The 24793-nt window shown below is 42.8% G+C and overlaps 3 protein-coding genes across 6 annotated transcripts; 1 reads left to right on the top strand and 2 right to left on the bottom strand.

The window, feature by feature from the left end:
- Positions 1–1300: 1300 nt before the first annotated feature.
- gtse1 (G-2 and S-phase expressed 1) lies at positions 1301–6219 on the top strand. Of its 3 annotated transcripts, none has more exons than XM_077568381.1 (12): positions 1301–1633; positions 1711–1759; positions 1845–1902; positions 2562–3183; positions 3256–3384; positions 4063–4195; positions 4416–4790; positions 4875–4944; positions 5136–5354; positions 5428–5605; positions 5677–5796; positions 6007–6219. In XM_077568381.1, exons 2-12 carry the CDS (start codon positions 1738–1740, stop codon positions 6094–6096), a joined length of 2016 nt encoding a protein of 671 aa, XP_077424507.1. In that variant the 5' UTR covers positions 1301–1633; positions 1711–1737; the 3' UTR covers positions 6097–6219. The 3 variants fall into 3 exon arrangements, with proteins under 3 accessions (XP_077424507.1, XP_077424506.1, XP_077424505.1); XM_077568380.1 differs by having other exon boundaries at positions 3256–3420; positions 6010–6219; XM_077568379.1 differs by having other exon boundaries at positions 3256–3420.
- A 2158-nt stretch (positions 6220–8377) lies between these two features.
- Positions 8378–13972, bottom strand: ldhbb (lactate dehydrogenase Bb). 2 transcript variants are annotated; one of them, XM_077569044.1, is made up of 8 exons: positions 13747–13972; positions 13495–13664; positions 11937–12095; positions 11730–11847; positions 11488–11661; positions 10232–10523; positions 8847–8970; positions 8378–8779 (listed from the first exon to the last, which is right to left on the bottom strand). In XM_077569044.1, the coding sequence occupies exons 3-8, from the start codon at positions 12063–12065 to the stop codon at positions 8612–8614; spliced, it is 1005 nt and encodes a 334-aa protein (XP_077425170.1). In that variant the 5' UTR covers positions 12066–12095; positions 13495–13664; positions 13747–13972; the 3' UTR covers positions 8378–8611. The 2 variants fall into 2 exon arrangements, with proteins under 2 accessions (XP_077425170.1, XP_077425171.1); XM_077569045.1 differs by having other exon boundaries at positions 13780–13972.
- Positions 13973–15305: 1333 nt separating this feature from the next.
- Positions 15306–23285, bottom strand: tmpob (thymopoietin b). The gene is made up of 6 exons (XM_077569056.1): positions 22253–23285; positions 22049–22163; positions 20930–21097; positions 19504–19613; positions 19323–19426; positions 15306–18541 (listed from the first exon to the last, which is right to left on the bottom strand). The coding sequence occupies exons 1-6, from the start codon at positions 22484–22486 to the stop codon at positions 18178–18180; spliced, it is 1095 nt and encodes a 364-aa protein (XP_077425182.1). The 5' UTR covers positions 22487–23285; the 3' UTR covers positions 15306–18177.
- Positions 23286–24793: the final 1508 nt, after the last annotated feature.

The following is a 24793-nucleotide window of genomic DNA, read 5'->3' as shown; positions in this document are numbered from 1 at the left end:
TTGATCAGTGCCAAAGGGCCCTGGACTTGAGGCATTGGGCTAAAGGGGTCAGGTGCAGGTGTTGGGGACAAAAGAGTCATCAAGGATCAAGGATTACACGTACCAGGGATGCACATGCTTTGGTAACAAGAACAAGGGCTATTTGGAGCAGGTCTACGGGGTCCTGGAATGCAGGGTCCTGATCTTCAAGATCTTGAGATAAAGGAAATACATCGACAAGGAGCAGGTCTACAGAGTCATGGGTTACGCGTACTTGACATGAAGAAATCACATCGACCAGGATCAAGGACTGCACACACCAAGGCTACAGGAAGTTTGTTGACAAGAACAAGGGGGACATGGACTTGATCTATAGGGTTCCGTTCCGGTATGCAGGGTCCTGGTCTACAGGTCACTTGGGATGCAGGTCTAAGGGTGTACAATAAAGCGATCGGGTCTATGGGGTCCTAGTCTGCACGTGCTGGAGAGAAATAAATCACTTCTATGAGGATTGGGACTCGATAGAATAGGGCTACGGGTCTACAGTTAACTGGGTCGACGGGTATTGTGGTAATTGGATCAGGGATAGGGTCCTTATCTGAAGGAACTGGAGATCAAGGAATTCTATCTACAAGGATCATAGCTACGTACACCAGGCTTACATGGAGTTTGACGCCGTAACCATGGCTAAATGGACCAGACCAATAGTATAAGCTCCAGGTCTATAGGTTCCCGGTCTACACGTAATTGGGTCAAAAGTTATTGAGATCTGGATACAGAAAGAGCAAGGATACAGAATCCTAATCTACACGTACAGAGGATCAAGGAATCATGTCTTCAAAGGTTGAGACTGTAATGGACCAAAGCTACATGGACTTTGTTGACAAGTGCTAGGCTACACGGTCCAGGTCTACAGGCACTAGGCTAACGGGATCAGGTCTTTAGAGTCCAGGTCTACAGAGATCAGGGATGCAGCGAGCTAGGAATCACGTCCACAAGGATCATGACGGCAAGTCAAAAGGTCTGCATGATGCAGAGATACTGTACACGCACACGGATTACAAAATGCACACTCACACAGAGAAGGAATATCTACTGCTCCCTATTGTTGCCATTGGTTATTCATTGTTGTCCTTAATAAGAAAATAATAAGAATAGAACTATAAATATAATAACGTTCATGAATTCAGATTCAAGTTATTATGAGTAATTGTAAACATTTTTACTTGATTCCTGGATGTAGTTTACCCGTTCACAGTAAAATTGTCCCAAAAAACACATCTACTACATTCCCCACAATTCCTAGCGCACCGACGTCACAGGTTGCCGACCAATGACTGAGCGCGAAAGGAACGTGACCAGCGGCGCAGCACATTTGAATTGTTGTGTGTTGTATCGCGAGCAAAAAAGAAGAAGAACATTTTTGGCAGTCGCCTCCGAAACAAAAGAACAAGGTTTGCGTTTCTTGACTGAATGAAAACGAGCAAACTCGAGTTTCGTGGCGATTTCTTCTCTTTGACCCTTGCAAGAAGGCTACGCTAACAGGCTAACGTGATAGCAGCGTTTTGCCGAGTTCCGTTTAACTTGCAGCTGAACAACAATTCGTATTTCCCGTCAAGTTCTATGAAGTGACGACTTACTGACATCCTCGCAAGTATAAAACTTTAACATCAGAGTTGATTTGCTGTTATTCTACCTACAGGCTGATTTGTATTTTTCTTGAACCTGCAGGTTGAGAGGAGAAACAGCAGCAGCGAGATGGAGCGTCGAGCAGGCGGCGGTCAGTCAGCCTTACAACCACAATGTCTTCATTATGAATCATTTAACTCATTATTATTATTATTGATACTTATTTGTCACCACAGATGTGATTTATCTGCTGGACGAGAAGTTCGACTTTGATGTTTCTTTGTCACCTGACAGGTAGGAACTTTCGCCGTCCATTTATGAAAAAAGGCCGCGAGTAGTTATTTTGCCGTGACCGGCAACTCTCATGCTAGTGTTAGTTTACCTTGAACGGCAAAGTAAGAGTACTGTTACTTTTGATGGATGTGACTTAAGTAAAATTAAAACGTATCCTTCCAAATGTTCAAAGAAAAATGTGAATGTGCATAATATTCTGGTGTTGCCCAACAACGACACTTATTGTCACATTGTCACCAAGCAGCCGTTTGTCAGATAAACAGGAACAAGGTCAAAGTGGAGCTCTCGTCGGCTCAAATTTTTTGTAGAGCACAAGACAGACTGAATGTGAGGCCATGGACTGAAAATGGAGTCAAAGGTCACTAGTCATATGACACGAGTTTCTCTGACAAACCAAAACAAATTGATAGCGCAAGCAATAATAGTAAAACCAGTGAGCATAATCTAGCTCAATAAAATATAGTCAAAGAAGTGTTTTCTTGTACTGGTACTTGTGAAGTCTGATACTGATATCAGCAACTGATACTCGGGGAAAGAAAAAAAAGATGGCAGCAATTAAGTCTCCCTGCCAGTAATCCATAGCGAAAAGTGTCTTGTATTAAAACGACTCAAATTTGTCCTAAAGTTACTGTAAGTAAATGTAACTTTTGCGTCGGCAGCTCCAGATGTGCTGAAGACGAGGATGACGTCTTTGTGGACCCGCCCCCGTATCTGTCCAAATGTCCGCCCCTTAACCAGGAGGAAGGACCTGGCAGCGCTGCGAGCAACTGGAGTCCGCTTTCGGGTGACCAGCTGGATGCCGTGTGTCAGGAAGCCACGCGCTTGGCCCAGCAGCTGCAGCAGGACAAGCAGCGCCACGCTCAAGATGGGGTCCGCGAGCCCGCCCTGCAGACCCCGGAAGATGAAGAGCACTTCATCCAGGACAGCGCCGCCAAACTGGATGTGCTTGCCGCGCCCCCCAGCCTGTTTAGCCCCATCAAACGTCAGACCTTCCTGGTGCAGGACAGCCCCATGAAGGATCTGCCTCCGCTCATCCGCCAACACTTGCGGCGAGGAAACGCCGCTGCCGCCAAATTGCCGGCTGCCGCCAAATTGCCGGCTGCCGCCGCTCCGCCGGCTCGTCTCTCCGCTCGACTCAGCACCTCCAGCCCGGCAGGCGGCGTCAAGACCCGGGCGGCGCTGCGGGCCAAAGCCGGGTTGGGGGCCGTCCTGCCAAGCAAGCCGGCCGCCCCCAGGACTTCCTGTTCAGCTCAGAAAGCCCGAGTGCAACCGGCCGGCAAAGTTGGTTCTTTTGACTTTTCCCGTCTCGCTGCTCAGGACGCGATGTGACCAAATTCTTGTCCTCCTGTCCAGGTGGCGTCGAGTTGCAAACCCGATCCGAGTCTTGATCTTGCCAGCCGGGACAAGTCCTGCGAGGATCTTGTGTCGGATTCCGCCAGCGTGGCATCCGACGTCAGCGACTCGTCCCTCAACTCGAGCACGGTGGGGAAGAAGCGCACGCTGGCTCCGCCCACCAAGGTCCCGAAGCCTTCTGATTGGTTTGACCATGTTGCCGGGCAAGGTTATTTTAGTTGACAAAAAGTAACAAACTACAATTCAACAAACCGTTTCGTTAATGAAATAAAAGAAAAACAAAAATGCTTTTAAAAAAACACAAACTAACTATAATTATTTTTGATTGATTGATTTTAGTTTTTGGTAATCAATTCAATGCATGCGCCTTTGGGGATGATTTGAAATGTGATTTTAAGTATATTTATTTTGATATTAACCGAAATGAGGTCGTTTAAAAGTGCGTCACCCAGAAGTGACGTCATCGAGCCGCAGCCAATAGAAAAGCACCTTCAGATGACGTCACACTTCGGCGAACAATTTTGTCTGTTTGACTCTTGGCTCCAATGTTTCGGCTTGCTTGCTTTTTTCATTAACTCATTCACTTTTTTCATTACTTATTGGTGTTTTTAAATATTGCGTACAATTAATACACTTTTTTAAATTATGGAAACTAACAGAACCACCCTGAAAACAAATGAAAACTAACTACATTTAACATTAAACGAAATTAAAAACAAACTCGAATGACAATTTCCAAACTGTAATGACCTTGTTGCTGCGGCAACCGAACGTCTCGTAATTCAAATGACTTTGTCTCGTGTGAAGGTGGTGAGGCGGCGGTCCGGCATGAAGGTGACGCCGCTTGCGAGCAGGAAGCCCACAGAAAGACGCAACACGTCCTCGTCCTCGTCCTCCGTGTCCAGCTTCAACTCCAGCCTGTCGCTGTCGCCCGTCACAGGTGCGCTCATTGCTAACATGATTGGCGACTTTTTGGCTTTGAAATGAAACCAAAAAGATGTGCTTTAACCGCAGACTGAATGCTAACTGTTAGCACACAGTTGCTAATGCTAATCTTTAGCAAAACTGCAGCTAGCCAGCTAACAGCTGACCAACCAAAAAGAGATGAAGCGGCTAACCGCTAGCAGTTAGCTGCCTTGGTAACGCTGTCCTCGTCTCAGGTAAACTGAACTCGTCGCAGAGTCGCGGTCTCAACTCCTCCACCGGCAACCCCAGCCGGCCCGCCAACCACAACAAACGCCGCTCCGGTGTGGGTGGTGCCGTGACGGCGGTGCCGTCGTCATCGTTGTCGTCGTCCGCTGCTGGCCGCCGCTGCAGCAGCAACGGCGCGCTACCCAGCCAAGTCAGGAAGTTGTCAGAGACTGCCAAGTCCGCCAGGAACATGGCTCCACATCAGACCACGCCCACAAAAAGAACCTTGGACAAGACCTCGGCCGCCACGGCGTCTGCTCGGGTTCAAACTGGACTGAAAGCAAAAAGCAAACCTGCAGCGCTAGGCCAGACACCAACACCTGGCGCAGGAGCAACAGGACGAGGTCAGGAAATACATCAACAAATTGAGAAACATTTTCCCCTTGTCACTAAAACTTTTCATCTTTCTTCTTTTCTTTTTTTAAAAGGTTTTTATTCTCCTGGTGTTTCTAAGGTGCTCAAAACAACGAGACTTATGTCTGTAGCCAGTATGGACAGGTGAGTTTGTTTGCATCAGCTAACAGCTAGCATATAGATGCTAATGACCAAGTGTTAGCAGAGGGCTTTGCATACTAACTGCTAGCGGGTGGCTTTAGATGCTAAGTGCTAGCGAACTGCTTTACAGGCTAAGTGTTAGCGGACTGTAGGCACTTACTTATGACATCACCCGTATGCCCCTTCCCCGTTAGCCTTCATCCAAAACCGTCGAGTGGCCCGCTGACGCCCCCTGCAGGAGTAAGCAAGCCTCTGCAGTTGCGTTCCCAGCGGGCCTCCGGTCTCCCCACGCCGTTGAAGCGCCGGGCGTCGGCCATCCCCACGCCAACGCCCAGCAGCCAAGGCAAAACCTCCAGACCCCTAAGAAAGCAGGTGGTCTCGGACTCAGACTGCCCCCCCAGGACCTGTTTCAGGTGAACGTCCCGACAGCCGATAGCAACGCCGCACTGGCAAACTAGCGCTAACAGTTGTTCTCCTTATGCGTAGCCCCGCCCCCACTGACTCTAATAGGGCGGACCCTGTAGAGGTGCAGCCCTTCTGTCTGGAAGAGGAGGAGGAGGAGCCTCTGGCCGAGCCCAGCCAATCAGAGAGCTTGGAGCCATCCAGTCTGGGCCAATCAGAGCCCAGCAACAACCTGGTCCAGACAGATGCCGCCAAACAAGAGGTCGGCCTCAGACCGCCTCGGACTACCTTAGACCACCTGACGTGCTTTATGACTGTGCCGGCTTCCTTCAGGTTCTCCTGATGGACCTTCCTGCTCCGATGCCCGCAACTCACGAGAAGCTGCTCATCGACCTGACCAACACCCCGGACTTGATCCGCAACAGCGCCACCAAGGACGTCGTCGCCATGGAGGTACAAACTACTTCCTGTTTGTCTTGTAGCGGGCCAGCTGCTCATTCAAGCCGACTCCCGTTACTTACTTGGACTTTTTTTACTTCCTGTTTGTAGCACAAGTATTGCTTACTTTTAGGTGCTACTTTCTTTTTGCAGCCATGCAGGTGCTTTAATTTAAAAAAAAAAAATGTATATAATGAGTGTTAATGTTTGTTGTTGTATTTTCAGCAGCTGATTGACTTAAGTTCGCCGCTCATCAAATGGAGCCCGGAAGACAAGAAGGAGAACAACACACCCCTCATCAACTTGTCCTTCTGAAACGCACACACACACTTGGTGACGTGTGTGCGTTAAACTATGAATCTTTTCTGTTCCTGTTTGTGATTTTATTTGTTTGTGCTCATAAGAATCTAAATAAATGTTCACTGATGTTTAAACAAATTATATTTTCATATTCATTCAAGTCTATTCGATAGAAATCTTCCATATTACATCATTCGTAATTTTTTTTTCAGTATTGGTAAAAAAAAAAAAAACTAGAACTACAAGCATGGAATTGTATGATCTGGTTAATACATGCAAACTAACTACAATTTTATTTTAAAATTTAACATACTGAATTTTGTTTATGAGAAACTTTTATTTAGTATACTGTAATTGTGTCCAGAAAAGCATTTTTAAAAACATTTTATTTCATTTATTTTTATATATTTTTTTATTATATTATTAAAATGTATTTTTTTTTATTAATTTTAAAAACATTTAAATTTTTTAAATTTCATTTATTTATTTAAAAATCTTAAAGGTAGGATTTCCGTTGCAGTTTGTAAACACATTCAAAACTGAGGCTCCTCCCATCGGGCTCAACGGCCTATTAGAGCAACTCAGAGTGTCACATGCTAAGAGTGTTGAGACTTGAGAGCTCTGATGACTTCATAGCAAAAAATATAACATTTGCATATCCAAACTATACTGGCTGACATGACACACGACTGATCCGGTTCCTCGTACCACCGCGGATCATATCATAGCTCGCCTCCGCGGTTTATGATCGCGTCGCACCTGGTGCGTACATGAGAAAGGACAAAAATAAGCTGGAGAAGGATTCAACTATTCTGTTAGCTTCGCCTATTGGCTGGCGGAAAACAGGTTTGAGAAATCCAGGTCCACAAAGTAAAAACCCTGAAACAGTTTGTTTTTAGCGACAGGTGCTTCTACAAAACAGGTGGAGCCGAGCTCGTTTACCTGCAAATGATATGCAAAGTTTGAGCCTGGTTCGAGATTGTGACCTAGCGTGTCGCTACATTAGCAAGCTAACATTCTGTGTTTAGGTATCACATACCTGTCCGACAGCAAGCAGGCGTCACTCTCTTCTGTCCTTCAGGGTTCGGAAGCGGGTCAAAGCAAATCCCAGATTCTATCTTTTGTACTTTCCGCCGCCGAATATTTTGACTTTTCGCCACTGTCAGCCATTGTTTGAGCAACCGCTGTAACAATCCGCAGTGGCACCGCGCCACCAGGTGGCGCCTCTTTATTTTTCTGTGCATGTGCAGCGCTTTTTCCTTTGGCGGATAATCTCGACATGTCCGATTATTGTGACGCGTGGTAGCGCCGAGAAACGCTGCTTTTGTGTCCCTTTTAATAACGTAAGCCTGTGGACTTCCAGATGTGCTGCTTTTCTCCATTTTGGCCGTTCAAGGCCGGACAGCTCCGCGCGTTACACCACTCGCTAGCCCACAGAGACACGCCCTCTGCCCTGTGATTGGCAGGAGGGAAAACGTTGAGTATCCGCCCAGAAACGTCCCGAACAGGCCAAAACGAAACAAAAGTCCAAAATACAGGTGCGGGGCCGTCCGTGGTGTCGCGGGACAAAATCACCATCTCGCATACAGTGGAGGCGGCGATTGAGATTTTATTTGCATACAAACAACATTTATTTTTGAGGGAAATCTGTCGGACCCGGGCCTTTCAAAAACAAAAATAGGGCCTTTATGTGGTCACTCGTCGTCACCCTCTGAAAAGAATTGTCATTTTTTTGCAAGAATAATTTGTTTGCCTAAATCATCTCCACATGATGCAAATGTTTCAACTTTTTGTATTTCCTGAAAAATCTGAAAAAAATGACTTTTAAGAAGGCATCGATATTTTATTTTAATAATTTTATCACTGGAATTTTTTTCATTATTTTACTTGATTTATTTTTAAACTTTTGTTTTAGCATTCTAATAAAAAGTATACAGTTGAGCATATTTCATTATTTGGGGTGCAAGACCATTTTATAACATAAATAGCTAAAGAAAACTTCAATTGATTTAATTTTAATTATTTTAATCTTTAAAATCGAAACAAAATATTTTATTATTAATATTTATTATTATTTAATCATTAATATTACTTTTTTTTTAATTATCTAGCTGAAAATATCCAAATACAGTATCAATTACAAATTAATTTCATTAAAACATTAAAATGAAACGAAACTATGGTATATCTGTATTAAAATATTTTCTCATTTGAGGAAGAATCCCCCCCCCCCCCCTCCAGAATCTCCATCCCGCCCACAGACCATAAGTGGGGAGAAAAAAAAATGCCACCGTCATCAATGCACTTTCTGTTTATTGAACGTCCTCCAGTAGAACAATCCCAAAAATAAGCAAAGCACACTCACTGCGGCTGCTGTCATCCACAGCTCGCACCCAGATGTTCACGCGGGTCCGACTCAGGGCCCCGCCTCTTAAAGCCACGCCATCTAACAGACAACACTAATTAAACGCTAGTTGGGTGTGTTTTTGAAGCATTTGAAGTGCGTCCTCCAGCGCCCCCCGCAGGCCACTCAGAGGTCCTGCAACTCCTTGTGGATGTCCCACAAAGCGCGTCCGCTGGCCTGCAGCTGCGCCGCCTCGTCGTCCGACAGGTTGACGTTGACGGCGCCGGCCACGCCGCCCCCGTTCAACACGCACGGCACACTCAGGTACACTTCCTCCGCGATCCCGTACATGCCCTGTCGTTCACGGCGCAGTTAGTTTCAAGACAAAAATGTGCAAGAGGTGACGGAGGGACGCGCCGACCTGCACCAAAGTGGAGACGGGATGAATCCGGTTCAAGTTCCTCACGATGCTCTCCGTCAGCTCGGCCACGCTCAGCCCGATGGCCCAGTTGGTGTAACCCTTCAGTTTGATCACTTCGTAGGCGCTGACGAGGAGAAAATGGACTTTTTCGTGGCCTGCGTACAAATTGCTCAGGCTCTGGACTCAAACACACAAATCGGCTTCACTCATTGAAATGAATGCAAGTGCCATTAATCCGTTCCAGTCCGATTAAAAATATGTGCAACCGTAAAAGCTTTTTAATAAGAAATTGTTTAAAAAAATTGTGTCAAAATGAGTGTTAATTTTGAGTTCATTTAAAGTTCCTTAAAGGAACAACACAACGCCAACATTTTAAAATTTGTATTATTTATTCCCTTACTTGGAAAGCCTTTACTGAGGGAATTCTAGTCGCAATGCAGCAGACACATCCACGTCAATATTTTGCAGTCATAAATGTAATAAAAACGCACATATTTGAGGAGACTGGGGTTAAGTTGTATTTTACAATTTTAAAAATGTGCAGAATTTCACAAGTGACTTCATGTTAAAGATTAGATTAGTTCTTAATATGAAAAGAAAAATGCACTGAGCTGTCACCAACGTCTTACAAATGCAGTTATGCCATCTAGTGGCAGAAAAATGACCTCAACACAAACCAATATCACACTCGTTTTTTACAGTACAGTACATTTTTTTAATTTTAACTCAATTTTATGAATTTTTATGAAATTACTGTAAAAATGACGATGCAGCCATATTTCTATTAGTTTAACATTCTTTCCCTACTTTTATGTTAACAAGAGTGGGAAAACTTATATATAAATATTTTACTGTACATTTTGAACAGATATCAAATTTGTAAGGAGGTAAAAGTAACAATATAAATTTGTATCTGCAAAATTTTTTTTACCTGTATTTTTTTGTAACTTTAAAAAAAAGAATTTTGTGCCTGTAGAAAAAAATAATCCAAATTTGCATCTGTAATAGTCGTGATTTGCACCTGTAGAAAGTCAAATTTGCAATTAATCGTGAGTTAATTATTGAAGTCATGCGATCAAAATGTTTAATTGTCTGACACCCCTTAAAAAAAAAAAAGACATCCTTTTTTGCCACATTTTTTGTTTTTATTGCGCTGCTCCTTCTGACGTGCCCGCTTCAGCCACCAGGGGGAAGCATAACACTTGCATTAGCTATGAATGACTTTTTAAAGGATTATAACCGTAATCGATGCTAGTTTTGTTAGCCTGTCTATGAAGTTTGGCATTGTTTGTTAGCATCAAGCTAAGTGGATTTTAAGCAATACGTTTTCTTTCAAAACCAAAATGTCCTTCTCTCCTCGTTTAAGAAACTTGGCCGGGTCTCACCTGTCCACCACCATCTTGTGGGTCTCCTTCCAGTTTTCCGGGTCGGCGTCGGTGCCGGCGTCGGGGTTGATCGCCCGCAGGCCCACGCCGGCCACGTTGGCGCCGCTCCACACCGGCACCGAGGAGTCGCCGTGCTCGCCCAGGATCCAAGCGTGGAAGGCGCTCGGGTGCAAGCCCGCGCGCTCCGCCATCAGGAAGCGGAAACGCGCAGAGTCCAGGTTGGTGCCGCTGCCCAGCACGCGATTCCTCGGGAGACCGCTCAGCTTCCACGTCACGTACGTCAGCACGTCCACTGCGACGTGCGCAACCGTCCGCAAAAAACAAATCGGATCGTTAGCAATGCTGCGGGCAAAAACAACAGCAGAAAAGAAAGAAAGAACATCAAAATCAATCACACGCCTTTGAGTGGGAAGTTAAAAGCACATTTGGGAGACAAAAGTAAAGCTAAAAGATGAGTCAGGATTTTTGCCCCCCACTTTTTTCCTTTATGGGGCAAAGTTTGGAGAAAAAAAAATTCCACTCACCTTTCCTTCCTTCTCACTTTTGTTTTTCAGGCGTGTATAAAGTGCCAAATTGCATTGATAAACTAAAAATAGCATTAAAAACAAAAAGTAAAATCAAATCAAAATTACATTGAAAAATTGGGAAAAAGGGCTCATTAAAACAATATGAAAAAATTCAACAAAAATTTATGTAAATACAAAAAAACACTCAAATAAAATATGAAAAAGACTTCATAAGTGTCAAATTTAGCCCGTCAAGCACAAAAATTGGAGTAAAAAAAAAGAAGCAAAAATCTAAACGGGTAAAAAAAAAATTCTGACAAATATAAACAAATCTAAAAGTAAATATGTCAAAAAGGTATTTTTTGGTAAAAATCCGAAAAAGTGTAACAAGCCAAGCAAATAAATTGTAAAAAATGAAATAAAAATGTTTTTAAATTAAAATTAAAAAATGTATGCTCAAACACAACCTGTGCTAACGAAGCCATCCAGCTAATGGATCATCTATGGTCAGAATTAACAGTGCGATTAATCTGCGTTAATTCATGATTAATGCGATGATTTTTTTGTGATCAATTAATCAGTTAACGCTTTAACAGCACTAAAAATATATAAATACCCATAACAGACATTCATAAAAAAAAAAAAACATACAAAACAAAGGGACAATAACAAAAAAAGATCTTGACTGAATGTAAATGTGTGTGTATGCGGATTCCAAAAAGAAAGAATGCACGACAAGAAAGTTTTTACCCGGGTTGGACACGACGACGATGACGCAGTCGGGGCTGTGCGCGACGATCTGCGGGACCACGCGCTTGAAAATGGCGACGTTCCTCTGCACCAGGTCCAGTCGGCTCTCGCCCTCCCGCTGACGCACGCCCGCTGTCAGCACCACCACGCGCGAGCCGGCCGTCACCGAGTAGTCTGACACGCAAACGGGATCCGATACCAGTCAGCGGATTGGACTCGTCGAGCCCGAAATGCCACCTGACCTTTATCGGCCACAATTTTGCCGGTTTTGAGGAAGAGGCTTCCGTGCTGAAGGTCCATCATCTCGCCCCTCAACTTGTCCTCCATCACGTCCACCAGGGCCAGCTCGTCCGCCAGTTCCTGCGCACGCACGCACGCACGCACGCACGCACGCGCACACGCGCTAGCCACAAGCGCGACGCATCCCATAATAGCGCACGATCACTCACCCTGAGCAGGATGCTGACGGCGCAGGCCATGCCCACCTGGCCCACCCCCACCACCGTCACTTTGTTGCGGGGGGGCTCGGGCGCGCCCCCGCACGTGGGGATGATCAGCTGCTGCAGCGACGGCCACATTTGCGACGCTTCGAGGTCCAAAAACAGACGCTGCCGCGGCGGACGTTTGGGAGGAAACGGATCACATCGTTAGAGAAAAACAGGCCCAAAAAGTCAAGGCGGCCGATGATTGATATTTCACGCCGATACTCTTGCATTAAAAGAGAAAATAATAGCGTAAAACATTTTTAATGACTTTTTCTTTTCATTTTAAACATAAAGCCACTTTGTTTCAAAGATTTTGTTTAAACACTTTAAGATACAGAAAATTAAAAACTAAGCAAGTAAATAGCTCTGTAAAGTTTTCCAAAATGTCAACATCATTTCTTAATTGTTTTTTTTATTATTATTATTTTTATACATAAAAAGTGTTCCCAGTGTCAGCATGATCTTTTATAAAGCGCAAGTTTACATAAATGCAGAAATGAAAAGTTCCCTGTATACCGCCGCTATCTCATTTGGGCTTTTGGTCAGGCTTCGTAAAAAGTTTCAAAAGATGATCACCATGACAAAAATAAAATAAATAAATAAATAAGTCAACATATGCAGATGTGGCAAATGTTTGACACGTGATCTTTGTGTGCATCATGTGCAGCCTCACACGCACTGGACAGCAAAAGAGCAAGCGTCTTTTGAGATGCGCCTGCCAAACTTGACTTTGAGCCTCGAGACGGACGTCTAAAAGAGTTCCGGTGGCGCAATCCCTTGACGCGGCCTCCACCTGCTGCCATCTTGCTTCTTTGGATCGCATCCAATCATCAAGAAGCGCAACTTGCGCACGCCACTAAATCCAATCACCTTCATGAAGAAATCCATCCATCAAATTGAAATGAAATGTGTATCGTTGCACTAACAATAGAGGAACAGCTGACATCAAAACAAAATGATTCCATTTGTGTATGATATTAAATATGCCGTACTGAAATATGAACATGATTGCGTAAAATCTACTTGATGCTAATCAGTAGGATGTAAATTGACATTACATGATAACAGCAATATTTCAATATGAATGTCGTCTTCACTCTTTTGTTTATAGTAAATATAGTTTATCATTACGTTTATGCCAAGTTGCTAATCTTTTTCCACTATTTCATATTAAATGTGAGGCATTTGCTCAAATGAATCCCAAAAATATGGACAATTTTCACAACATTATGTAACTAGAATTCAGAATTTCTCTAATAGTTTCAATATGAGTTATTACGATTGGTCGCGCACGCATTTGCAAAAATTCAATTGGATTAACGGGCAAACATTTGAAGGCTTCAAAATGTGACCCGTGACCTTGGCACGGAAACGCAAGACTGGCTTCCCATCACAAAACACTTTGGACTCATTCATTCAAACATGAAATGAATTCTGATTGGACGACGGATTTCATTCCCAAATTGTTTTCATTGTCGTTTTGGAGACGCAGTCTGAGCTCACCTGGATAAAAGCAACTCACCTGGATGGAGGACAGAAGTTGCTTGCTGTTGCTCGGAAATTCTTCTGGTCTCCACTCGCGCCGTCTCTCGCTGGTTTGTCTGCGCCGGTTGTTTCCGCCTGCAGCCTGCCACAATTAATTCGCCATAAGCCTCTTCCAAGGTATCACTTGACGGGCTCATCACCTGAGACCTGACCAGGAACAACAACAGACAACTCATACAAAGTTGGAGATATTGTTTTGTTTTTTTTCATTAGATGTCCACCACCAAACCTTGACCGTGCTGAAATTTCAAATCATGCCAACATTTTTTTGTTGAGCGTATCCAAGGTCAGCAGACCAAACTTCTGTCGGTCCCGAGCCACTTTATCTTCTGGGGGGTCCGCCAAGGCCGTCCCAAATCAGCCGAGAGACGCAGACACGTTCCGTCAAATCTCAGGAAAACGTCAGCATTTACAGCTGGCCTCTCAATTCCATCAATTACCCATTCATCTGTCAATTATTTAAAATAATAATTATTATTATTGCATAAAATTGTGTTCCCACAGCATGTGTGTGTGTGTGTGTGTGTATGTGAGAATATTCGTTATTTGAAAGAAAAACACTCCCGAAGTCGATGCTAACTTCCTGTTAGCATTTGAATGGGATCCTCCTTTCGCTTTTAGCATTAGCACTAGGCTAGCGATGTTTTTAAAACAAATATTTTTGGGGGGTATTTAAAGTGAATGTAATTCTTATCGTCATGTGTTTAGTTTTACAGTTAACTCCAACTGGATGTCATTAAACAGCTTTAAGGACAACAGAAGAACTTACGCTACATACTTGCTAGTTGCTAATGCGACGCAAACAAAACGGTGCATTCAGGGTACTTTCATAGCGTCAGAAACTTCGGGTTTCTCTGATGATAACGTTTTAAGAGGAAAATAATCGTCCATTTGGCCAGAAATAAAATATGCAATCAATTCTCACCCAGAACTCTTTAAAAATTCCAATCTTCAATTCATCGCTCTTCGCCAGTCAATCTGGTGACCTTATTTTATTGCTTTAGCTAATGCTATCGTGATTGACAGTTGAAATGGGCTAAACAAGTCAACGCACTTTTCATAATCCAACTTTTTTTTTTCTCTGTTCCGCCAGCTATTGACTGCAGCATTAGGCTAGTAGAACTACATTTCCCATCATTCTTTTTTTTAAGCTTCAGTTGAACAAAAAACAAACACCTGCTAGCAATTTGATACAGACAAGAATGAGAACGCAAACATAAATTGGTAGGAATTTAGTTCGTTTTTTAGTTAAATTCCATTTTTATCGTGTGAACCACTAAGACAACTGTGCCATTGATATACACATGGTCCAAACAAGTGCTTTGCTGATGGGACCCCCCCCCCCCCCCCCCAAAAAAAAAGACAAAATAATTAAAAAACGGGGAGGTCGAAACGGGCCAAAACGACGGGGCTGGCAAAACCCGCTGGTCTGCGACATAAGGCTAAAAAACGGGACTGTCACAATTATACAGGACATCTGGTCACCCTAGACCAGGTCTCACCAATTCCGGTCCACAAGGTCCGGAGTCCTGCAGGTTTAAGATGTTTTCGCCTACCAACACACCCGATACTAACAATCAGGATCGTTATCAGGCATGCTGATTATATGAATCAGGTGTGCTAGTGCGCGGAAACATCTAAAACCAGCAGGAATCCGGACCTTGAAGACCGGAATTGTGTGCGTGTAGATGAAAAGTGTACAGAGAATATGGGCCAAAGTGACGATTGGTCAATTTTTAATTGATGCTCATTATGACGATTGTAAATAAAAGACAACAGAAGAGAACATTTGCTAAGGATGACGTTTATTTCATGATACATTTCCTAATTGATCATAAATACGATTCAAAATCCATACCCACATAACTCCAATAATATTTGTGTCCATTGTGGGGAAGCTGCCTGGAGATGTCAAATTAAGAAGATGCTGAGTCACTCGTGCGTGTGTGCGAGTCTTCCGTATTGCTTTTTTGGCATTACCTTCAAGGGTGCTCGGAAAATAAACACACCAAAAAACATTGCAATGCACCATTTTTAGAAAAATATCAAAATGGAGGCTTATTCCCGCATCCTGGCTGGAGTGTTGAAACGGGTCAATTAGGTGCTGACGCTGGATTACAAAATCTCGGCGAGGGGTTTGTGACGTCCTGGTGGCAAATGCCGGCAGTGTGGGAGGAAGTCGTGAGTTGACAAAAGCTCATTCAAAAAAGCGCAAACAAACAAAAAAGCACAAAAGAGCACTACAACCCAAAACAAATTTTAAAAAATAAAATAAAATAAGAGGGCACGATTTCCGCCAGCACCATGAAGACGACGAGTCACGCGACTCGTGATGGGGAGATCATCAAGATCCTATTTCACTTCATTGGCCCAAAAGTTCACATTTCTTTACTACAAGTCGTCTTTGCTGACCTTTTCGAAGCCAGCGGCGGATGGTGACAGGCGCAACTATGACATTCTTCCACTAGATGGCAGAAGATCAAATCCACCTGTTGTCGTTCATGACAGAATTCAGTGGAACTTCGGCTTTCGAATGCCCTCATTTCCATATAACTTGATTTGTGACCCCCCTCCCCCACCCCACCCCACACACACATTTGTGTGTGTTTTTTTTGGTTTTGTTTTTTTTTGTAGAAAAATAAAACAATCATTTCCCAGAAATGGCTGAACGTTGATTACGTCTTACGTACTTTCCCGCAGAGGTGGCAAATCCAGGCCCAAAAAGTCAAAAGCCTGCCACAGTTTGGCTTTAGCCTCAGATGCTAGCTAGCTAGCATCTCTTGGTGCTCATTTACCTGCTCAGCTAGCTAGCTAGCACTAGGGGCTAAAGCCAAACTGTGGCAGTCTTTTGACTTTGTGGACCTGGATTTGCCACCTCTGCTTTGCCGCCACCAGTGTGAAGGTGCGAGCATGTGAATAATGCATCCGTTGTAAGCACTTTCAGTGTGCAAAAGCATAAGCGCCATATTAATCTGATGCATTATTATTATTATTCTGAAAACAAAGTGCTGTGAAACTGGTAATTTATTGGGGTGCTTTTATTTTGAAGGCCTGACTTTTGACAGGAACTTACACCTCGTGGATCTCTGTATGAAGTCCTGAGAGCCTCTCAAAGAACGAAAAGTTACATTTTGCAGAGTTAAAATGAGACCTTGCCGTCTGTTGAAGACTTTTTTCCACAATACGACAAAGTATGATAAAAGTAAACGCAAAGTTACGAATAATCCTGCACCCTCGATTGGTTGTCTTCCATTTGTCATCTTGTGTTGACTCGCCATTTATATTTCCTGCTGTTTTCTGTTTGTAAAACTATCATTAACCCCTAAATAGACTTTTGTGGTTGATATTTTTGTGTCTTTCTTTCTATGGGAATGACAGCTTTGGCTTTTGTTCCATTTGACTTCCTGGAAAAGGTTCATCGCAAAAACCGAAGTTCCACTATTGTGCACAATAATTTCCATGTATTTCAATCGCCTGTAAGTGAAGATGTTGTCAGTGTATATACTTATTGTAATATGTGCACCTTGGCTCAATAAATGTTGGTAAACAATGAGATTACAAAAGCACAGAAATTTCCCACGGAAACTTTTTTTTTTTTAACCGCAATTTGCTAGCCTAGCGAACACTGGGCAGGCTAGCCAACGCTAACTACGCTACACCTCGGGCGGACATTTTGTGCGGGGCACCTCACTGTCGGGAACGGCGGCGTCGTGTCGCTCACAAAACTACAAAGATGGCCATGAAAAAAAACTACAACCATGCAGGGGGATTAACTGGCCCTGGCCACTCAACTCTACTTACACGTAAAGACCACGATTCACAGGTTAATAAAAAAAAAAAAAAAAAAAAAAAAAAGAAAAGAAAATCAAAAGGACATTAAAATCAGTCTCTGGTGGCGCCACCTGTCTGCTGCGCTGCACGTGACGGGTATGAAGTTGGAATCTGTGATTCCAAGTGACCGATGTGGAGAAATCAGTTTTGTTCAAAGTGGGTTGAAACCAGGCTTTTTGTTGAAAGTGGTTCAAATTCACTTTTCTTGGGTGTGGTTTGCACTCAATACCACTTTTGATGAAAATTGTTTTTGAAGTCACTGACATTACTGAATCTTTTTAGAATCGATTGTCCTGTCGATTACTCCATTAATTGCATCGTTCCTGTTTTAGTTTAAAGTGACCCCAAACCTTGGAATCTTTTTCATGTTTGAGCAAGCCGACATTTGTTGCTGGAGTACGTCGGTTGAGTCAGAAAATGTTTCTGTTGACCAATTATTGTGGTCCACTTAGTTGCCTCCAAGTCTAGTGTGGAGCCACTTTTGATAAAAGCAGTTTGAAACCAGTTTTGCCAAAAGTATTTTGGCAAAAACGGTTTGAAACCAGTTTTGTTTGCAGCCACACTTTCTAAAACGGTTTGAAGCCAGTTTTGTTCAATGTGGCTTGAATCTACTTTTACTTGAACGTCATTTGAGGCCACTTTTGCAGACTGTGGTTCAAATGCAGTTTTGATGAATGTAGTTTGAACCCACTTGAATCGAATGCGGTTTGAGGCCAGCTTGCGTGGCACGTGATTTGAGGCCAGTTTTTGTTCAGTGTGGTTTGAACGCAGTTCTGTAAGTGCGGCAGGGGAGGCGGTAGCGGCCGAGGCGAGCGAGACCTTACGCCTTTCACTTGTCGCCGAGGCCCAGGTAGGCGCCGAGATTCTGGGCGACATCACGTAAACTCTCCACAGCGCCGTCCGGGAGGAAGCCAGCCACATCCGCATGGTTGTAGAGCAGGTAAAGCGCGCCGCAGACCAGCGCCACGAGGAGGAGAGTGAGCTTCAACAGGAAGGAGAGGACGCCGCGGCGCACCGGGGCTTTGCCCATGGAGGGGAACGAGGGCGCCGCGCCGACCCCCCTGGAGAAGGACTCGGAGTAGGAGCGGTTCTCGGTGTGGACGCTGTGACGCACGCGCGTCTCGTCCAGCCAGTATTCGCTGGGTTTGAGCGGTCGGCCCGCCGCTCCTCGGATGGGACGCCTGCAGGTGGCGCTGTGGGCCACACAAACGCAAGTTAGCGTCCAAGTATCAACTTACACTTTGAATAGTCTATGGGAGTGCTGGTGGTAATGCAAATAACGAATAGATATATAAAAAGACAAGTATAAAAAGGGTTAAAATGCAGAAAATAAACTCATTAAAAAAAGTTTAAAAAAAATGTTGAAGGACCTTTTTGCATATTTTATATGAATTTTATTTTTTACTTCATAATTTTCTACAAAGCGCAAAGGCACAACAAAATTTAAAAATAAAATACCATTATTTTTTATTACATCTGTTGCCATATTAGTTCATTTTAAGCAAATTTTGAATGTAAAAAATTAACAAAAAAGCAATAAATGTTTAAAAAAAAACAACAACCTATGTTTTTATAAAATAAAAAAACACCGTAATTGTTTAAAAACAAAAATGAAAGTTTAAAAAATTTGAAAAATATGTATTGCTTTTTTAAAAGATAAAAAAATGGAAGTGAAAGAAAAAAATCACCTAATAATTAAAACACAGTAAACACAAAAATCCTTGTAAAAAGCAGCAAATTAAGATTTCTTTTTTTAAATCAACGTCAAAAGTCAACGTATACTAGAAATCAAACCAGAAAGTTAAAAAACACCGACCAAACAAAAAACAAGTCAATATTTGGCGTGAGGTCAACTATGAATTGTATTTCTCACCCTTCATATTATTATTGTTATGAGTCATTTTTGCGTCTCAATTGTCAAAGCGCAATTCTAGCGTCATTGCTCCAAGTCAAGCTCACTTCCTGTCCGTCTACCTGATGCCTGTTGGCGTGCTGATTTCATTGGCCAGAATATCTTCCACTACGCTGTCGTAGATCTTGACGGGGGTGCCTTCAGCGACCGCCACCTCCTCCACCGTCTGCCAGCGACAATTTGGAACCATTTGATGCCACCAACAACAAAACGTCAACGTATTGCCGCCGCCGCCGCGTTCACCTTGATTTGCCGTCTGCTGCTGGTCCGCACGGTCATCGGGGTTTTCCCTCTGCTGCGCACGGGCTTCTCCACTACGGGGACTGGCTCGGGTTCAGTGCTGCTAATTTCCTCTGGAACATACACAACATTTTATATACTAGGGTTGTCAGGCCATTAAGATTTGTCATCGTAATTAATCTCATGATTAATTGAAAATTTTATATCTGTTTGAAATGTACAATAACATGTCTTTTCCCCTAAGTTTTCATACGCTTGTTAAGTGGAAATATGGCTACATCTTAGTCATTGATACAGTAATTTCGTAAAAATTCATAAAATTTAGTTAAAATTGAAAAGATGTAATGTACTGTTAAAAAAACGAGTGATCTTTTATTTGTGTTTTTCTGCCACTAGATGGCATAATTGCATTTGTAAGACATTGGTGACAGCTTAGTGTATTCTTCTTTTCATAATAAGAGCTATCTAATCTTTAACATTAAGTAACTGGTGAAATTCTGCACATTTAAAAAAATATATAAAATAAAATAAAAACCTTGACCTCAGTCTCCACAAATATATGCATTATTATTAAATGTACACGTACAATTTTCTTTTTTTTTTACTACAAACTCCCCTTTTTTTTTTACAAGTAGAAGCACCATATTTACCTCCATACAAATTTTGTACAATAAAATATAAGTTTTCATACTTTAAACATAAAAGTGAGAAAAATGTTAAACTGACATGGCAGCATTGTTTAGTCATTGATAATTCACACAATTTTGTTAAAATTTAAAATTGTACTTTACTGTAAAAAAAAAACAAGTGTGATATTGATTTGTGTTGGTAATTTTTCTGCCACTAGATGGCATAATTGCATTTGTAAAACGGTGACAGCTCAGTGCATTTTTCTTTTCATATTAAGAGCTATCTAATCTTTAACATGAAGTAACATGTAAAATTCTGCACAAAAAAATAAGGTAAAATACAACTTGACCCCAGTCTCCACAAATATATGCATTATTATTAGATTTATTACTGCTAAATGTTGACGTGGACGTGTCTGCTGCGTTGCGACTAGGATTGCCCCAATACAGGCTTTCCTAGTAAGGGGAAATAAATAAGAAAATAAAAAAATAGTGGCATTAAAGGAACTTTAAATGAACTCAAAATGAACGCACTAATTTTGATACCCGTAAATGTTTTAAATATTTCTTATTAAAAAGCGTTTGCAATTATACATATTTTATCAGGACTGGAACGGATTAATGGCACTTCCATTCATTTCAATGTGTTAAGCTACTTTGTGTGAGTAAAATTTTGACACCCCTCATACATAATTCTGCAAGCCTTTTGCTTTTCCTGGGCTTGTCTGTATTGTGGAATATGCCTAAGTGTGAATTTCTTCTGCAGGATGAAAAGGGATCATCCAAAAGCAAATAGTCACCATCTTCCTTGTCACTGTACTGGTCGGAGTTGGTGTTGCCGTTCTGGTTGGCGTCGGCTTTGGGGAGGACGGTGACGTCGGCGGTGACGTCGGCGGGGACGTCGGCGTCGGCCGCCGGCTCTTCCAGAAGCTTCTGCAGCTTCTTCTCATACAATTTGCGTGACGAGGCTGCAAACACACAAACCACCAAAATAATAATAGTTATTAATAATTAAAGAAAAAATTTTGGAACAATTTTCCCCAATAGGTTTTTGCAAGTTATTTTTATTAAATTTTAAATTTGTACGTTTTACATTGTAACATGAGAAGTTATCGCATTAAAATGTGACAAATTTGACTTACGCATTCCGCAAAAAAGAAGAAGCTAAGAATAAAATGTTGTTTATACTAAGGAAATAGCATGGAGCCCATTCCTTGTATATTTTCAATAAAGTTTGTATAATTTTTTTTTTAAGCAATTATTTTCGGTTCAGATCACTGGCAGTCCTTTTTGTGTCATACAAATCAACATACATACGCTGTTGTTTTACAAATGAGGCCAAGCGTTTAAAAATATTTCAGATTGAAAAAGAAGATGCACAGCAGTGACCAGAACTGGAATCAATTAGAAGAAGAAACTGTAAAGAGCATAATAGAGTGTAAAGGGACAAAGACTTTAAAGAGACTCGAGCAATTACACATGCGGCAAAAATCTAAATCAATAATAAAAAATAAAAATAAACAAGGTCTCCGAGGTCACCCCAGGCCTCCAAAATCTATTTTTAAATAGGACTGGACTTGTGTTAAGAAATGCCACCGTTAAACACCATTTAAGGATAATAATAATGCTAAAGTCAAACCTATCACTGATAACTTCTCATTTCAATACGAAAGTCATCACTTTAAAATATGCCATTTATCACCTTACTGCGGGACATTGAACTTGTTTTGACGTATGGCTTCAATAGGTTTCCGAAGTTCGAATGATTATTTATTTTGGGAAGAAATGATTCATCCAACAGCAAAGAGTGACCTACAGCTGTTAAAACAAGCAATTGTGCGTCTTTTCAGCCTCATTCGGTGTACAGAAAGCAATGAGCTACATAGTGAAGTCGACATTTGGGAGATGTTACAACTTACCCACGACGGGACCCACGACCACTCCATACTTGGCTAGATGCAATCTCAGGTCATCGTCGGTGAGTTCCGTCACCTCCACCTCGAAGCGAGGCTTGTCCGTCTTTTTGGTGGCTTTCTGCACAACGTGATTCAAAACGTGCGAGTGGTTAAATCAGTGCACAATGACGACTGAGGCGCGCGCGCGATCACGTTTTCAAGACTCACTCTCCCGGATCGGCTTTTGTTGGAGACCACGGGGGTGGGCAGCTCGTCGTCGCTGGAGAAGGTGTCGGCAGGCGGGCTCCTCTTGTTGTTCTGCGCCGTTAAGTTCTTCAAATAGAGCTGCACGTACACTTCTTTCTTGTGCTCGCCGCTCGGCAGCGCCACGTTGTTCGCCGCCAGCTCGTTCTTCAACTTGTCTTTCGTCAGCACCGACGGGTCTTCCAGGAATTCTGCCATGTTTTTCCCTCGAGTTTGACGCGCGCAATTAATGCGTTAGCGGATAACGGAACCGCAACTGAGCGAGCGCGTTGTTTGGATTGAGTGGCGCCTAGCCGCTTACGCTAGCTGAAAGACACGCTAATGTAGACAAATAAAGCCGCGCGTTGACCTTTTAGCCGGCCCGACTCAATATTGTCGGGTGGTTTGGATTTTTCCGAGGCGACTCCTCGCGTTTGCTTCCGTAGAAAAGGGTCGCTAAAGATGCAATTAAACGGATGTTAGCAGTTAGCTTCCAACCGGCCCACTCGCCTCTTGTCTATCTTGGGTCGGAGCGCGACCGGGAAGCACGTTGCTGCGCCATTGGCTGAGCGCTTCCAGTAAGCGCGACGGTGATTGGCTCGCTATGAATGGGACGCTTCTGGGCCTCCGCCGCTACAAAGAAAGAAAAAGAAAAGTGCATACTTGGGCCGTCGGAGCCGAGATATATGGTTCATGTAAACCGGCGTGACTTGGAACGTATAATGGCAACTCTTGGGCGGGGTCGGATTAACCGGGCGGGGAGGCTGTTTTGAAACACAAACGCCAATATAACCACGAAGGACGCGTTCGTGACTTGGACTCAATGGCGGTTTTCGCCGCTGGCTGCTTGGTCGGCTCGTTTGTTTGCACTCACAAAGTTCCTGTCTTTTTAAACGATGTTATTTGTCCACAGGGTCCTAAATGTAAACCGTGGGAGTACAATAAAACTAGCAACAACACATTAAACGGCCACTACTGGTTTTCTTTTGTATGCATGCAGGCAATAATGTTGAGCTGTAGTCTTATCTTTTGACCAGAAGAGAGCAGTACGAGTCACGTTATTAAAATGGCTGCCTCCACGAAACCCTTCCTTCACCACTTTTTTTTATTTTTTATCTTCCATGCACACATACTAGTTGACAGTTGTGAATAACAAATAGTGAATTACAGAACTTGTCAATAATGTATGAATACTCTGTGTCTGACATTAATCCAAGTGGATTAATCCAATTCCAGAGAAAAGGGGATGTGTTGTTTTTGTTTCACACTACTTGAGTTTAGATTTATAAAATAATCTGCATTTCTGTTCCTTATCTTAATTATGTATGGTCGTTTTTCTACTGTTTTTCTGTTTCAAAACTCGAGTCTGATCTTCAAGGACCAACGGTGTCTTCCCGTGCAAATGTGGTGGAAACACAGACAGTTCTCGGGACTGTTTCAAGCTCCCTCTTGAACGTTACCCCTTTCCCATATAAACAAAACAAAAACAGAAAAACATTTATGACATGGACAGTTTTCAACATTCCCACCATTATCATGTCTAAAACCCATTTTATAGACATGAGTCAATTTTGAAGTGCGAGGGTTATGTTCCAGAACAATCCCGCAATAAGTGAAAATTGCAATATGGAAATACCCTATTCAAATATATATTTTTTATAGCATTTAACAGCACTTATTTTTTATAAGGTCTTTAAACACACTTAAAAATAATACAACTATGTTCAAAAATAATATTTTGAGAGACAGTACTAGTGTACTAATCCATCTATGTGTTTACAGTAAACATACTGTTTTTCTAAACTAACTCACAATAATTACAATGAATAATCATGCCCAAAGATGTATATGATAAAAGTAACCTACAACTTTTGTTTTGTGTAGGTGTAAAAAGCAGAATTACAGAGGCTTTAAGAACAACTCCCTCCAGCCGTCTTGTGGCCAACAGTGGAATTACACCCAAAATAAACATCAGGCTGACCCAAATTGAGTTAAAATAAACTGTACAGTAATAATAATGAGAGGTGGCAAATCCAGATCCAGAAAGTAAAAACCCTGCCACAGGTGCTAGCTAGGGAGCTAGCTCCCATGGTGCTTGTTTACCTGCTACCTAGCTAGCTAGCTAGCATCAGAGGCTAAAGCTAAACTGTGGCAGGGTTTTTACTTTCTGGACCTGAATTTGCCATCTCTGATGATAATAATAATAATAATAATAATAATAATAGCAGCGAAATAATGGACCAAGAACCATGAACTGCGCTGAAAGTTCAAGTTGCAGCCTTACGAGTAGTTGAGTGCTTGTTTGTGGTGTTTACGACAGCAGGGAAGACCTTAAGATGGCGGACAAAACCCAGCAGCCCTCGTGACGGACACACGCCGGGCCGTGTGGTGCGGTTGTGGCTGCGGGGACAGCGGTTTGAGGCGGCATTGTGACTGCCCACTTGTCCTCTGCACAGCGACCCCCCCCCCCCCCCCGAAGAACGCTTCTACATGCACCACACCCGCGCACAGCAAAGCTACAAACCA

The sequence above is a fragment of the Vanacampus margaritifer genome, chromosome 6 (genome assembly GCF_051991255.1).
Source record: "Vanacampus margaritifer isolate UIUO_Vmar chromosome 6, RoL_Vmar_1.0, whole genome shotgun sequence".
In the NCBI taxonomy this organism is placed as follows: Eukaryota; Metazoa; Chordata; class Actinopteri; order Syngnathiformes; family Syngnathidae; genus Vanacampus; species Vanacampus margaritifer.
Note: the sequence above shows the minus strand (reverse complement) of the source record. Positions and strands in the feature narration are given on the sequence as shown.